This window comes from Malurus melanocephalus, unplaced genomic scaffold, assembly GCF_030028575.1.
Source record: "Malurus melanocephalus ecotype Western Australia unplaced genomic scaffold, MMel_1.1 scaffold_175, whole genome shotgun sequence".
NCBI lineage: Eukaryota > Metazoa > Chordata > Aves > Passeriformes > Maluridae > Malurus > Malurus melanocephalus.
The window spans coordinates 805,293-820,810 of NW_026623407.1; the positions used below are offsets into that span (position 1 = coordinate 805,293).

The 15,518-nt window shown below is 38.0% G+C and overlaps 1 protein-coding gene across 12 annotated transcripts in view; it reads left to right on the plus strand.

Moving 5' to 3' along the window:
* The window catches only part of LOC130577361 (neurexin-1-beta), a 647,097-nt gene that overhangs the window by 282,301 nt on the left and 349,278 nt on the right, over positions 1–15,518 (plus strand). For all 12 annotated transcript variants that reach the window (XM_057372640.1, XM_057372642.1, XM_057372645.1 and 9 more), the window contains one exon: positions 15,372–15,494. In XM_057372640.1, coding sequence (XP_057228623.1) covers positions 15,372–15,494 — 123 coding nt within the window. The remainder of the gene's footprint in view (positions 1–15,371; positions 15,495–15,518) is intronic.

Genomic DNA, 15,518 nt, shown 5'->3' on the forward strand with positions numbered 1-15,518 from the left:
AAAAGCTTGAATGAATAAAGAGCATAAGAAAGCTTAAATCAACTAGCTGATTATGAAGAAGTCTTGAGAAGAGTCTTGCACATATAATTTGTCAAAACCAGTGGTAAAACCCCTCTGTAAGTTCTTCTTGAGCTCAGGCCTGAACCTGCATAGCTGGGGCACAGGGGACAATTATCATATTAATAGCAAACAAAAGSCCAAATCCTCATTAAAGTGACAATAAAGGCTTTAGACAAGCTGGCTGACCATTTAAGGGTCTATCATATTTATCTTCTCCCTGCCAAAGCCTTCAGGGTGGGCTGCTGGGGACTGAGGGCTTCACTCTGTCAGTGTTTTCAGCCTTCATGAAGTACAGCAGCAAAGTTTATTTCCCTGTCTGAGTTCTACTTGTTCCTTACCAAACCTCACCTCTGTTTGCTCTTATTTAGCTAACAGAGGTGAAAATGGATATTAGTTTCCTGACAGGCTGTCAATAAAATATTATTTCAAGTTCTCTTAGTATAGCACAGATGTTTTCTCKTCTTGTGTCTTCTTTCCTGTCTTTTCACACTCTTCATCCATCTTATTTTTATCTTTTTCAGTCACACATTCTACTCATGGTACTTTAAAGATACAGCTGATTTAACAGGGGCCTCAGTGATCAAATATACAATATTTGTGGCTTTCTCTAGGCACAGCAGTGTGCTCTGCAATAGCCACAGTTAAAAAGAAAAAAAGGCAATAGTAAAAGCATAAACATAAGGTAATTTATGTAAATTTGAAAATTAGTTGCTCAAATTGGTGGTGAAAAATCGTTTGTTTAGCATTCAGGTAAAGAGTTTTTTAGTTTAACTACCACTTAAATGTTTTGAGAAACTTCTTTAAGATTGCTGAAAAGTAGTAGACTTTCCATTTGAGATTATTTTAGTGTATAYTTTAATTTCTGCCACGCCAGGTATAGATAGCTGCCAGCTCAGTGAATATATGGGGCTATCGGAGCTAGAGCCACAGTGTTGTTATGAATCAAAGGGCTCTGAGTGCTGGAATGCTGCCAGGCTTTCACAAGCAGAGCCCAAGGGAACMGCCTGGAGTGGACTGAGGCTGTTCCCTCTGATCCTTCAGCCTGAACCCTTAAAGGGGAGCAGGGAGTAGGAGATCCTCCAAAATACTGAATATGACAAGAGGGCTCTTGGAGGAAAGCAGAGATTGCTGCGAGCATGCAGCCTCTCATTTTACCAACAGGGACAAAGCAGCCTCCAGGATGTGCTGGATCTGTDAGAATAGGCTGTCTTGAATTAATAAATCCTGATTTATATGCAAGGGAGCTATGTGTGTCTAGCTTATACTGGTCCTAGCAAATCTTTCATAAAAGGACTTTTCAGAAGGAGTAGACTAGGCCTTTTAAATATTTTAATGTGAAGAAGCACTTGAAAGTAAGTTTTTCATGTATAGCAGGTTCTAAATTTCTCTTATTTTACTTTTATGTTTTCTTCCTTTAGCTTTTGAGAAGCAAGATGACTTAATCACATTTCAGGACGGATGATTTAAATTATCCTCACCATTTTTTTCCATGACAGGGAGTGGGTGTTACATTCAAATCTTGCAGGGATAATAAGGAATTCTGTTCTAATCAGCAATAGAAAAGGAATTGAATAATATTTTCTTCTGGAGAAGAATATATAAAARCTAATGTAATGTCATTCATGTTAGTGAACTGGGCTGCAGTGGCAGTCCTAGCTCTGCTACCAACTGCTCCCACAGGAACCTCTGCTGWCATATTCATAAGTGATTGAGAGACAAAGATGAACACTGAGATATCATCTGCAAATGCAATGGATTGTTCAGGAAAATCAAATGAAACACTGTTTTTGAGGATTTCTGAAGGGCTCCAAAATGTTGAATGACTGCAGAGTAAAATGGTAGGTGGAATTAAATAGCGATATGTACCAAGTAATTCATGCTAGGGAAAAAGTAGCCTTAATTATGCAAGCAGAGCAATGGAATGTGGCGGCACTGAGCTGAAGAAATTGTGCAGTCATTGAAAATAGCTCTTGTCAAACAGTTTAGTGCCTAGAAGTGTCCAGAAATCCCCATGGATGCGAGTGGCTGTGGGGAGAGGAGGGAAGACCAGGAGAGAAAGCAGCATTGTGCTATTATGCAGTCATGGTTTATCCTCTTCCTGAGTCTCCATGTGTGTGTTCAGCTCCCCTTCCTCATGATTAACCGAAATGGGGAAAATACAGGTCACTGCAACGGGCAGGATTACAAGCGTGGATTAGCTTTCCTACACGGAGCAGCTAGGCGTGCCAAGAAAAAGAATACCTGGGAGAATATGAATGCATTTTTATAAATATATGATTCCACAGCTGTGAGAAGCAGCGGGAGGTTAATAAATTGATTTTGGAAATGCAATGGAAACACATCAAGGACTTTCTGAGATAAGGCGGTTTCCGTGSCTCCAGAAGTCCCAAACATGTCCATCACTGGAAGCTGTGGCTGTGGTAGAGTAGTAATTACTTGTGCTGATTTGGAAGCAAACCAGGTTAGAATTAACCCCACACAAATACATTGCGAGAGATTCCAAGTCAGAACTACAGTTTAATGGGAAAAATTAAAATAAAGGYAATASKACAGAAACACCAGCTTAWGCTGATGAAGTCAGGATGCAASCTGACACCCTGTTGRGCAGGGTGGTGCCTGCAGCCCCATTGGGGTGATGGATGTGGTCTTRTCAAAATGGTGATCCTGAAGARAGGTCTCTGCAGGTCCAGTGGTKGTTCTGGAGCTCTTCTCCTCTGGGAATCCCATGGAAGTAGGATCTTCCTGGTGCTCCAAGCCTCAGCTTATCTCCAGGTGGGAATATACAGTTCCTCCCCTTGGGATAGGGCACACACAGTGTGAATAAGGGAATTCCATGTGTCATTCCCAGTGCCCTTGATGGCCTCCTGGAGAGGACAAAGAGCACTGCCCCACCTGGTTTAACAGCTTCTGGAGATGGAAATAGAACACAAACTTTTGGATACACCTTCCATGTAACCCAAGACATCAGTACAGAGCAGCTCTGCTGTTCYGTGCTGCTCTCCAMAGCACAGTGCTCAACTAGCTGGTCYTGTGTGCCATTTCCCAGCTTAATTTGCAACTTCTTCCCCTAATTATTTCATCGYTAGTTTATGCCCTGTATTCAGAGCAAACAGGAAATTGCTGGTGAAAGTAATCACAGATTCATAGAAATATTAGGCTGGAAAAAAAAAGTCTATCATCAACTGGGTTGTGTACAGTCATTCTAAACTTTGTAATCAGATTCCATGCAAATTAGAGTGTTAACACAGATGGCAGCAGATGACACAAGCCAATATTTCAACAAATTCTCAAAAAACCCTCGATTAACTGACAAATCCAGTCAAATTAGGGTAAGACATTAATTAAGATGTCTCTTTTATATTCACTAAACATTGTGAATATTTTTTTTCTACTTAGTAATAAGAGCTTTCTGGCCAGAAATTTTGGTCTGTAGCTCTTTAAAAAAGAAATTAATTGTTGGCACTCAGTAGTTAGAAAAAATAACAGTAACTCAGCATTGGTCAGCTGATGCTGTTTCTAAATTTATACATAGATTAAAAATACTATCAGACTTCATGTAAAAACACCTTTCCTTGCTTTTTCTATGTTTTTTTTTTAGAAGTCTCTGTTTCTAAGACACAATGCTTTTCAGAGGAACATTTAATAACGTGTTTGCAGAAATCATTTAGAAGTGCTTATTAATGAAAATTCTATGAAGAACTGTTCCAGTCTTTCTATTGTAATGATACAGGTTGAAGAGTTATTTTCAGGGAATAGAAACTTAGGTGGTTTTTTTGGTTGGTTTTCTTCTTGGGGGGGGTTGGTTGGTTGGTAGGTTTTGGGGAGTTTTTTTGTTTGGTTGGTTTATTTGGATTTTTTTTATCATGAACAGTTTAGCTTTGACAACATTTAACTCTATTAAGCAAGGGAATAGGACATTTTCCAAATTTTACTAATTCAGTGGTGCTCTGCTTATCTCAAGAACTTTTGAAGGAAAACTAAACAAAGTGCCATCTCTCTGCTKGTATATGCTGCTTTTCTGATCAGTACATCACATGATCACAGCCATCCTTCTGTCCTAATATATACTTGTAAGGAATTCACAGAATAAGGGTATTTATTTTTTATATATATATATAAAATGGACATGCATTTGATCAGAAATAAGGGCAAGGGGCAACAGAATAGAAGAGAGTGAAATTGGAATGAGATGTCTGATATATATATATATATATAAAATGGACATGCATTTGATCAGAAATAAGGGCAAGGGGCAACAGAATAGAAGAGAGTGAAATTGGAATGAGATGTCTGGTTCTCACTGGCACAGCCAGAGAGCATTGCAGTAAGTCTGACATATGCTGAGGTGAATTGCCAAGTTTCTGTCTGTCCGTCTCATATTAATAGATCCTACTTCTAAATAATTAAAAAAAGTGCAGCTAATTTCAGTGAGAGTCAGATCCGATCCTATTCTCAGTTTTGKATGATTAGGAGAGCCAAGCTGCTAAGGGAATGTTTGACTCCCTCTTCTTCAATCAGAGAAAGAAAGGAAAAATGACAAGGGTRCCACACTGAAATTTTGCATAGATCAGAGTTATTTTGATACATTTCTGTATTTGTTCTGCTGGAAGTCTGGAACCAGTCCCTGGTAAGCAATTATCAGCCCTAAGATCAGTGAAATGTGATTGTAGACAGTAGAGAACAGTACATGAGTGTAGACCTTTTGTCCTTTCCAAATGTAACACGGCAGTAAAGTTATCTGCCTATTTGCATAAATACAAATTCACAGAACCTGTTTYTTRAGTGTTCTGTGGCATTTTGATGGCMCCTCTTTTATTGCATCCAAGAAAACCCTTTGTGTGAGTATATATTAGTTTTAGCTTTATTTTATCCTTGCTTCACCTCTCTGCGGCGAGGCATCGTTTCGTGAGTTCAGTCTTGATGAAGGAGACTAGCAAGCTCTCAGCTACAACATTACTCTTCATTAATGTTATAAAGACAGTAATTCATTTCTCAATGTGCTTTTTTTGAAGGGCTGATAACATTAAAAACATCTACCCAGTGCATGTCACTGATGAGCAGTTACTTGTATTAAAAGCACTTACTCTGTATCTAGCACATTTTGCATTTATGTCTATTAAAATGCATGAAACATCTATCATAACATTTTAAGCACTCAGTAGCTTATTACTGGAACCACATAAGTGCTTCCTTATTATCTCTTCTTGACAATAACTTTAATGAATTATATTCAGGTAGCTGTTGAAATTTCCATCCAAGCACATTACTTTTTTTGGATGASATGTCAAGAGGTTAACTTATGCTCCCTTCCAGCTGATTTCTAGGCCTCAATCCATCAGACAAGTCACTTCAAAGGAGATATTGCTCTGTTGAGCTGAGACATCAAGATAAAGTTGGCTTTCTGARATGCAGTCCCATTTGGGAAGTGTGCAAGGAATTCTTCCGCAGTTATTTGTCTAGGCAGTCTTGAAACAACAAGACACAGGATGAAGACCAAGACATGGAATGAGAAAAACCAATTAAAGAAAAAAGGGAGCTGTGGTTCATGTAGTTKATGCTAATTCTTTGGTATTATTTCTCATTCATTTTATATTCTGTGAGATTTTCCTGCAGGGAGTGAAGTTCATGTATGTAGAAATAACATTTCATTAGTTAAAAGTTCCTCTCTGTCTCTGCACATTAAGGTTTTTCTCACTGGTAGTAAAATCTGTCTGGAAAAGAAAGATCAAATAGGTAAGTCAACAATTCCATCTTTCAMTTACATGCCATGAACTGTTTATCCGTGACTCGTGGAAATTGGACCAGAAGTGAAAAATAAGAATCATAACCATCATGATCACTGCTATTTAAAGAAATTATAATTTTGCCAACATTTAAGCACTGTAAATGTTGAATAGTGGTGGAAATTACCTGATGAGTTTTTGTTGTGGTTGCTGCTGTATTTTGAAGTGTCTCTGCAGTTTTTGCTGTGTGACATTTCAGCAGCTTGAAAGCAAGGCTGCTGTTTCCTAGGAGGGAACAACTACACCATTTGCTCTGGGGGGAAGAAGTATTCTTGCATTTCCAGCTAACATGAGGCAGCTGACACCATCACTGACACCATACAAGATACTCAGGAAATCAGCTGACAAGCTAATTGGCTGTGAATAAGAGCAGCACCAGCTCTGGAAGTCAGCAACATGGATTCTTGATTTCCTCAAATTGTATAAAGCAAAACGCAGAGCACACCTGAGAAAAGTGCAAGTAGGCACTTCTGTCAAGCAGCTCACTTGCTTTGTTCAATAAAAAATTGTTGCTCCTTGGCGCTGAGCGCAATCCTGAAGAGATGGTAAATGGCACAAGAGCATTGGAGAGATTTTTCTCAATGCTGAAAACAATTCCATGTATTGAATTTTAAAAGCTGTGCTTTTTTTACTCAGACACACAAGAGCACACCCATTAAAGTCAGCAGAGGCTAATCCTAGAACAGGGATCAATCTTTGTGTTCATCCATTTGTATTTTCTGAAAACAACTGAAATGTCTGTTTTAGTCCTCCTTGCTTGACTCCTGTCTGCCTCGAAATATCCAAGAATAAGCAGTGCTTTTTGATCCATAATGATTATAAAAATATTTTAAAACACTTAAATAATCAATAATAATAAAGCTTTAAACATAGTTCTTGTTATTCTTAACTAGGCAAAATGTTATAATTCAACTTTTTAATTACATCAAAAAGAAAAGGATATGAGTGTGAGATTTAGTTTTAACTRTTCAATAACAACTGTTTTTTGGGATGGAGACACCTGTAAATAATGAGGAGCTTATTCTTAAAATAAAGTCACAGTCCAAATTCTTTTCCTTTCTATGCCAGCTAGTTTCCAATCTGCTTATTCTTAAGAACACTGTGCAAGATATAAGGGTAAAAAGAAATATTTAAATGGKTTTTTTCTGTTATGTTAATTTAACTAAACATGAAGATTCATTTTTTTAAAAAATAAAAAGGTAAATTGCTTACTTATATTTTAAGATGTAACAAGTTTTGACAGCCATGGTTTTGATATAAATGGGCACAGTCAATATCAATGTCAGAAAGGCTAATGTGTTGTTAAAGCTTATTCTGCTTTTTTCCTGTTGTCACATGATCCAGCCAATATATAATGAATATTCCAATTCTCTCCATGGAAAAAAAAAAAAGAAAAGGAATAATCAAATGTGCACCTACTTTTTCTACAAAGATTGCTGTAAGTTAGGTTATTTTTACTTCACTGGGTTGAAGTGAAAAGCAGTAGCACAGGCTCCTGAGGGTGCACTTGGAGATCAGCAGCATCTGCTGCCTGCAGMGCCTTTGTCTCACAGCAATTAAGGTCCAGATGATAAAAGTTATTTAGATTGCCATCTTATTGTGTGATCCTTCTTCCAAGGCAGAATTCCTGCAGACCTCCTGGGCTCAGAGGAGGCAGCAYGATTCCTCTGGAAGCTGAGGGCTCTGTGTTTGAGCAGTAACTGGTAGAGGCGATGTCTAAAGAAAAGCAGATTGTCAGATGTGCCACACTCCGGGTCTTTAAAAACACAAAAAATGTTCTTGCTGCCCCTAGAAATCCAGGACAGGCAAGTGTATGTTTCTGCCTCTGTGGTTTTTCAGCTGTGGGACTTTTGGTTTGGTAGTCAAGACCAGAATAATGAGCCTGCTGAGGTAAAAACTGAACCCTTCTCGGGAAAGGAGAAACTTCACTTGAATTTATCTTAGGGKTGCTGTTTTCCCTTCCGTTAAGCCGCATCTCACGACTCAGTAATATTGATAGAAATCTGAATTTATACAGAATTAATGAATATTWGAGGTTCTGTCTGCCATTGAATTTATACTTGAACAATGAATTCTTGCTTCAAAACAAAATTGAATTTCAATATTGCTTAAAATCGGGGTTTAATACTTTTAGTACTATTTTACATAGGAGTTCCCAAGGTCCCACATCAGTTCTCATGATTTTCAATCCTGTTCTTTTTATAGATGGGGAGAAAATAACTGCTAATAACTCCAGATGAATTAGCCATTCTTTTCTCTACCACTTTTAGAAGGTTTATATTAAATAGGATTATTTAACTAAATAAGAAATTGTTGTTGAAACAAGCTTTCAGTATTGGAAGGCTCAGTGTAATGCAAAAATCCTGCATGGGACACTTCCAGTCTTTTAAAGGGATGACAATTTTCCTTTTTCTTTTTGTGCGTGTGCCTATTAAATACATGAGATACAACCACCGTACAGTAGTGTGTTAAATACATTAGATTATGGTGGATAACATTTGAAAAAGAAATAAATTCAATACTCAAAGGGGATAGCAGACTTGTGAAATAGCTGCTTTCCTAATGTGCAGCACTATCTTAGGTGGAATGAAGGCAAAGATATTGACTTGAAAGTGTTTGTGTTAAGTTTGACTTAAAACAAAATGCTCCAATGTATTCAACTTGGAATTTGTACAATTTTTCCTCTTTCTTTTCCTTTTTCACATAGCAGCCACGTCAGGCTGATGTGAATGCAAATTAAAATTTACTAAAGCCACACAAGCGGTTTGTGGAAGTGAATCTGCTGAATGCTAACTCATACGCTTGAGTTTTGAGTGCACTTTAAATGATTTAACCCATTTCAAGGCATGGCCTGACCTTACAGTGTGATTGTAAAGCTGCAGGATCTCKGCAAGAGCACATTTCCTCACCTGCAGCAAGTACCAAGTAAATAATCTTGCACTCAGGTTTTCTTTAAATTAGCATAGAGTTGCCATGTATTGAAAGTTCACGCTCACCTCACCTCCAGCAAAGTCAATTGTCAGGTTCACCATAATTCCTGAAAATTTCTCTCAGAACATTCAGCGGTGAGCTGACAAAGCAACAACCATAATTTTTAAGCTCATTGACTTTGCTTTAGCTCAGGGCCTTGGGGTAGATTCATAGAACCTTTAGTACCTTTAGCACATTTTCTGATAGTCGTGATCCTCAGAGAACAGTRTGAAAGAGAAACTGCACTCTTATTAAAAATACAGGGATCTAGCTGACTTCTGGTTTTAGCTGCTTTTAAAAATAATTTTCTTTCATTATTTCCAAGAAGAAAGAAAATTACATATCCTTGGGGCTGTTTGTGCTTCACTTGCTTAGATAGATGCCTTACACAACTAAATTAAAATGCAGCTGATTTTAAGCCATAAACGTTTTGAGTAACACATTGAAAAACATCTCTAAGATGRGCTAGACATTTCATAATGCAGTTACAAAATAAGTTTTATCCTCTCATGTGCTCTGAGCTCACAGAGAGTTGTAACTGCAACTTCTAAATTATTTTTTTTTTCCAGGAAATATGGTTCAAATTGATATAGACCCAATTATTGACCAGCAAGGCATGCTTTTGAGAGTGTATCTGTCTTCTACGTATCCTTTGGTCTAGCAGGGAAATCTAGAGGTCAAGACTTACACCTCTAAAGGTTATTGCATCCTTCCTCCCTCCTCTTCTCCATCTTACTGAAATGGAGTACTGGTCCCGTCTATGGTGGTTTCACCAGACAGTGGTTGATCCTCAGCACCTTTCTTGGCAGAATCCTTAGATTTTATTTAGTCCAATAGATCTGTGCTCTGCCTTCCCACGTGGATCCAYTGGCTCTGTTTAGATATCAGCTGTGCCACAGTGAATATTTCACAGCTTGAAAGAAATGTGTGAGTAGGTGTGTTGTTACACCCCAAATTCAGCAGCTTCCTGAAAAAAAGACAAAGCTGGGAGAGGGGGAATTTGCAGCAACTCAGACCTTGCTCAGGGAWAGCAAATTCAGAGAAAAGAGAGAAAATAACCAGACAAATGAAAACTCCTCGGAGCTGGGTATGGTGCTTGATTCCTGGATTGGTTGTTTTTATATCCTTCCATGGATTTTTCTTCCCCAGTGAATTCACTGTGTGTGCTGTTTCTCCTTGCTGGTGAACTAGATCARTATTAAATGCAGTCTGTTTGTAGTTTGGTCATGTAGGGGAAGGCAGTRGAATTTTTAGAAGTATCTTGTTTAGTTTTCTGCATTTCTATATGAGAAATATAGATATGCCTCAATAGAAATATTTAATATTATATTCTTGTTATGCTAAAGAATATGAGCAAATCTGTTCTACAGCTTAAATGAAGGCTAATGAATGATATTAGCAGCTCCAATCGCCTTCATTTTAATTTCTGAAATGTCAGATTTTGTTTTAAAAAAAAGGGATAAAAATACCCTTGACTGCCAATASATTACCCAAATTGCCACAAGCAATTTTGCCTATAATAAAACTATTGTGGGCTGAAGCATTTGGATCAAGCAATGTAAGATTGATATGTTTTGCTTGATACAATTCAGTGAGTATGCTGTTCTTGTGGAATTTTCCATGTGAGTCYATTGGGAAGAAAGCACAAAATTTCTTTGACTTGCAATTAGACTTTTTCAAGTTATCTTATTAATCAGGTGTGAATGATAGCCTGATACATATTTCTGATGCTTAAAAGGCAATGTAATTTTCCTATTGACAAGAAACCTGTTTAGTCAGGGAATTTCAGGATGATACAGGCACAGTCATTTAAAATACAGTTGATTCACTATATTAATTGACTTTTTAAGATCAGCTGTGCTAAGGARTGTTTTGGAAGGCCAGTAATGTTTCTGCAGCCAACCACAAAAAGGACAGTGAAGGTTAGGATGCCTTACCCTGTACATCTTGTGGTTTGGTACCTTGCTCTGAGGAATCTTTCCTGAGCTTTTTGTGATGCAGTCTGGTTTGTAATGCTGGTTTGTGATGCCTCGTGGGGCTTGCACAGTGGCTGTGAGTCTGGCTGAGTGCTGGAGCAGCAGCCTGGATTAGAGGCATGCTGAATTCACTCTGGAAGGCAGGATAAATGAGATGGCACAGAGTTCTCTTGTTCTGYGCCAGGTATTTGCAATGACACTCTCAGGTGTCTCTCAGAGCCATGCAGCTGTCTATACACAGCAAGCTGAATCGTAAAATATTTATTATTTCAGCTGTAAGACTCTGTCTTGACAGCCCTGACTTAAAATAACATTCTCTATTATGTTCAGATTCTCTCTGAATCTTCTTGTCCAAATATMTTTTTGTCTAAATGCCAGCTGATACTTTTAGCTGTASTATGCATAGTTTTCTAGGCTGAAGYCACTGACCTTTTCATACTGACCAATAAATAGATTCTTTCAATGTGGTCGGTTTGTTATTTTTGACATTCTGTTCAAAGAGTTGGTTAAAATTAAAGTACCAAAGGATAGATATTTATAAGAGGGGAAATTGTGTGTATTAAAGTTAATTGACTGACTYGTTGGAATTCAGCAAATCCTCAGCACTTGAGTTAGGCTGAATAAGCTCCTCAGAAGATAATAAAGAGAACAGGAATCTCCAGAGAACATTTAGAATGGTTGGTACACTGGAAATGAGATTTTTCTTTTTTCCTTTGGGATTTWTTCCTTTAACTTTGAAAAGGCTGTTGAGCTCCAGCTGAGGTGCTGACAAGTAAGTAAGCTCAGCTTTGGGTGCCAAACTAAGCACAAAACTGGGAATGTTTGGGACTTTACATGTCCTCRTTCATAATGTATTGCACCATCAAGATTTGTACCTGTATCGCCTGACTGCACAGGCTTTGTAAAAAGGTGGTTGTACCAGCAATTAATTATCTGCTTTTAAATGGGTGTGGAAATTTTATTGGCATTATGGACTCGAAGCAAATTGAGGCAGCCACAAAAGTGCCAGTACTTCTATTATTTGGTACTATCCATTTTCTCTAGGGATGCATAAAATCTAGTAGTTATTTAAGCCTTTAAAACAGGAGAAGAGCTGAACATAGACATTGATAATAAATTTCATACTTAAGCCAGAGGAGATACTTAGTGGATTTTTTTTTCCTGGGTTTGCATCTTCTCCCTGAAAGGAAAGGTTTCTGATTAAGGGTTTAGTATCTGAGAGAATCAGTGGCTCAGCAAGTGAGACAGTGCTGGCTGGGTACATGAAGGAAAATAACTGTGTCCTGTCTAGAAAGAGACAGATGAGTTCCAGGGCAAGAACAGTATGGGAAATAGGAGTGAAGGGWAATAAATTTGGAAAAGTAGCATCAGTCAATTAAAAACAAAACAAAATTATATATACATTTTCTTTTAATTGGAGCTCTTGCTTTTCTTCATGTGGGAGATATTGAACAATTTTTAAAAGCCTAGAACAGCTCTCCCTCATTGGGCCAAAAAAAAAAAAAAAAAAAGAGAAGAAAAAAATGGCAGTATGCCAATTCTTATTTAAATGCACTTCTTTAAGAGTACTTTCTGCTGGTGCGATCTAAATGAAGTGGAATCAGATCAGCGTAAATCAGAATAAGACAAGAGAGCCAGTGATTTAGAAGATATAAATTTATACTAGATTCACTAGAAGAACTCAAAGAAGAAGACTCTGTACCATTATCTCCATATAATGTTTAAATTAATTTCAGGGCAATATATTTGAAAGTAAGTGAGGAAGGTACCAATGTGAACTAGGATTCAGGTTGGCCAATACTGTTTAATAATGTATGCTAATTCTTTTCTGCTGTTCTGGTAGTCTTGTTTTATCAAGGGATTCCTACATATTTTTATATTTAAGCATTTGGACAATTTTCTCTTGAATCCTCTGCAGCATATTTGCTGCTTTTCTATGTGAAAGCGTGTTCCWGGCCAGGGAGCAGCCCAAGCCCTGCATTTGTGTGGGAATGGTGAGCATCCATCCTTCCTTATCTCCCCCTTCAGTGGAAAATGGTTCCACTTTGCAGAGATGCAGCAGGGTGGGACAGGTGGGATACAGCACCTGGGTACTGGTAAGAGCAAAATATTGCTATTTTGTATTTTCTTGTCCTCTCTCTGCCAAAGCAAAAGCTCTTCTCCTCTGTTAGAGATCAGGTCCAGGAAGGAAAAGTCTCTTTTCAATGAATGGAGAGTTTCTCAAGGCCAGGACTCTCTTCTTTTCTCCAACAGTGTGTTCTACCAAGGTTTGTCCTTTTTTAGCCCTTTCACCAGGGGTCCCCTTAATCCTCTCCTGGATTGCGTGCAGCRGGAACAGGCAGCTCACACGGAGTTCTGACCTGTTTTTTTTTTTACTCTGAGTGCTCCTGCAAGGAAAGCAGGCTGATGCACAGGAAAATACACATTTAATTTTACAACAGGAAGAGTTTACAACTCCCCAGCCATTAAAAGATAATAGATATATTTGCCTGTAAATGTGAGCAGCCAAGATGGATTTTATATTAATATACACTGAGGCACCTTCACACGAAAGGGACACTGAGGGTTGTTAATGTGAGAGTAAATTAAAGTTGCATGTGCTTTTAGGTCTTTTGGAGATGTGAAGCAAGATAATGGAGACTAAGTGGTTCAACTACTTTAAAAAATAAAAAAAAAGAAGAAAGTAGATTGGACTAACAAATAAGTGTGAATATGTTTACAATAATACTAAGTGGTGTATGCCTAGGCAAGCCTGTTGACTCCAATAAAGTTTTTGCTCGTGTCATTTCAGCATTTTTTATAAATCCAGATGTTTCTCCAAATCTAGGTAGAAATTTCTTCCATTGAAGTACCTAAAAGAATTTCTGGAAATTTTACCTACTGCCTCTAAATCAGCACATTCAAAGAGAATATTATTCACTKAAGCTTTATGCAAAACTGGTCTTTCTCCTGTCAAAGAAAGCAAACATTTAAGGAACAGAATGATTTAGGCAATGGAGACCAATCATCTACATCTGCTGGATTTGGGCACCTTTCCTACCTCAGTGTCAATACAGAGACCCACAGAAACACTGTTACCAGAATATCACTGCCTTTGCTTTGCATTTTTGTTACTGGAGATCCCTTGGCATGCCCAAAATAGCAAAGGTTGCGTATAAAAACAGGGCAATAAACCAGCAGCAATTAAAAAAAAATGCTGACAGAAGATGGAAAACATCTGAGATGAAACCATCCAATATGCTGAGCAGCTACATCAAACTCTCAGCGTCCTTTTCCCTCTGTGCAGTTCTGAAGTCAGAGAGGCTTTGATTTGAGGCTTTGATTTTATTAACAGACCTCAGCCATCACAGTTAGCTTGTGCTGGATGGAGAGGGATCCCAAGAGAAATGTGGGAGAGTGTCAGAGCTAGTGGCAGAGAAAGGCTGACACATGGGAGACTGTCACCTGGAAGGACATAGTGGAGGCAATAGTGTCACTCAGGGTAACCCTAAAGTTTCTGTGTCAAAAGTTATTTTACAATATGTCTCTTTTATGGAATCACAGAATCGATTGCACAGAGGAGTCCAGAATTTAATTGACAATTTTTAGTTATCAGCAGGATTTATTCTGCCACAGGAGCTGAAAAACAGACAGGGAGGCCTCTATTTTACAAGAATGTAATTTGTTAAATGCAAGTTAGTTTTGCCTTTTGGGCCCTCACCACGTAACTTTTGATTTATTGGTTCAGCACTTGGTCTATGATCTATTCATATCAATGACAGTACAAAGTCAGGATTTTTCTTTCTCTCTTTCACTGCTCGGTCAGCAGTGCAAGGGGTAATTCCCATTATCCTTTTCTTATGAGAAATCCTTTTTCTAGGCTTTAAAGATATCCTGTTTCTTAGATTTGTGAGTGCTTTGGTTATCGTGAGTACATTGTGCTATACACAGAATTTGCATAACAAATGTTTGCTGTACTGCTGACAAAAATAGCAGGTTCCAAAAATAAATTATCCATTGAGTGAAAAAGGGAATTATGGTTTGAAGATCCGCTAACATCCAAAGGTACTGGATCTGAATGTCAGCAAGTCATCTAGATCAGGTAACAGATGATGTTCTAGAAGTCCTAATAAACAGAGGTTTAACAAAGAAGTTGACATAGATTTAGAAAAATTTAATACATGCACACACATTTACAGTTTTTTCTTTTCCACCAAATTATTTTTAATAAAGCAACAAAAATCCAGTCTTGTAAATCTATACTTGAAGTCCTTTCAGCTCAGTGATCCCATTTGTTAAAGGCCTGGATGTGATTCAAAAGTGAATAATTAAAACCATGTTGACTGTGCCTATTTATGGAAACCTGGTGCATATACAATGTATTTACATAGTTAAATAGAYATTAGCAGTGTTTTAATGCAGTAGTTCTATAGTATATAGTAGCTCTATAATTTGCTTATACTTGGTAATTTTCTTGCTTGATGTGACTTTTGGTGAGTTTTAACATTTGCCCAGCCAGTCTCTCTGTTTCTCTCTTTCTCTGTGAGGCTCGCATGTAAACTGCTTTAAAGATTGCATAATGACTGTTTGGCATGTCCTACAGGCAAAGGCCCAGAAACCCTTTTTGCTGGCTATAACCTCAATGATAATGAGTGGCACACAGTGCGTGTGGTGCGGCGAGGAAAAGGTTTAAAGTTAATGGTGGATGACCAGCAGGCTGTGACAGGTACTGTGTCATTGTCATTCTGTG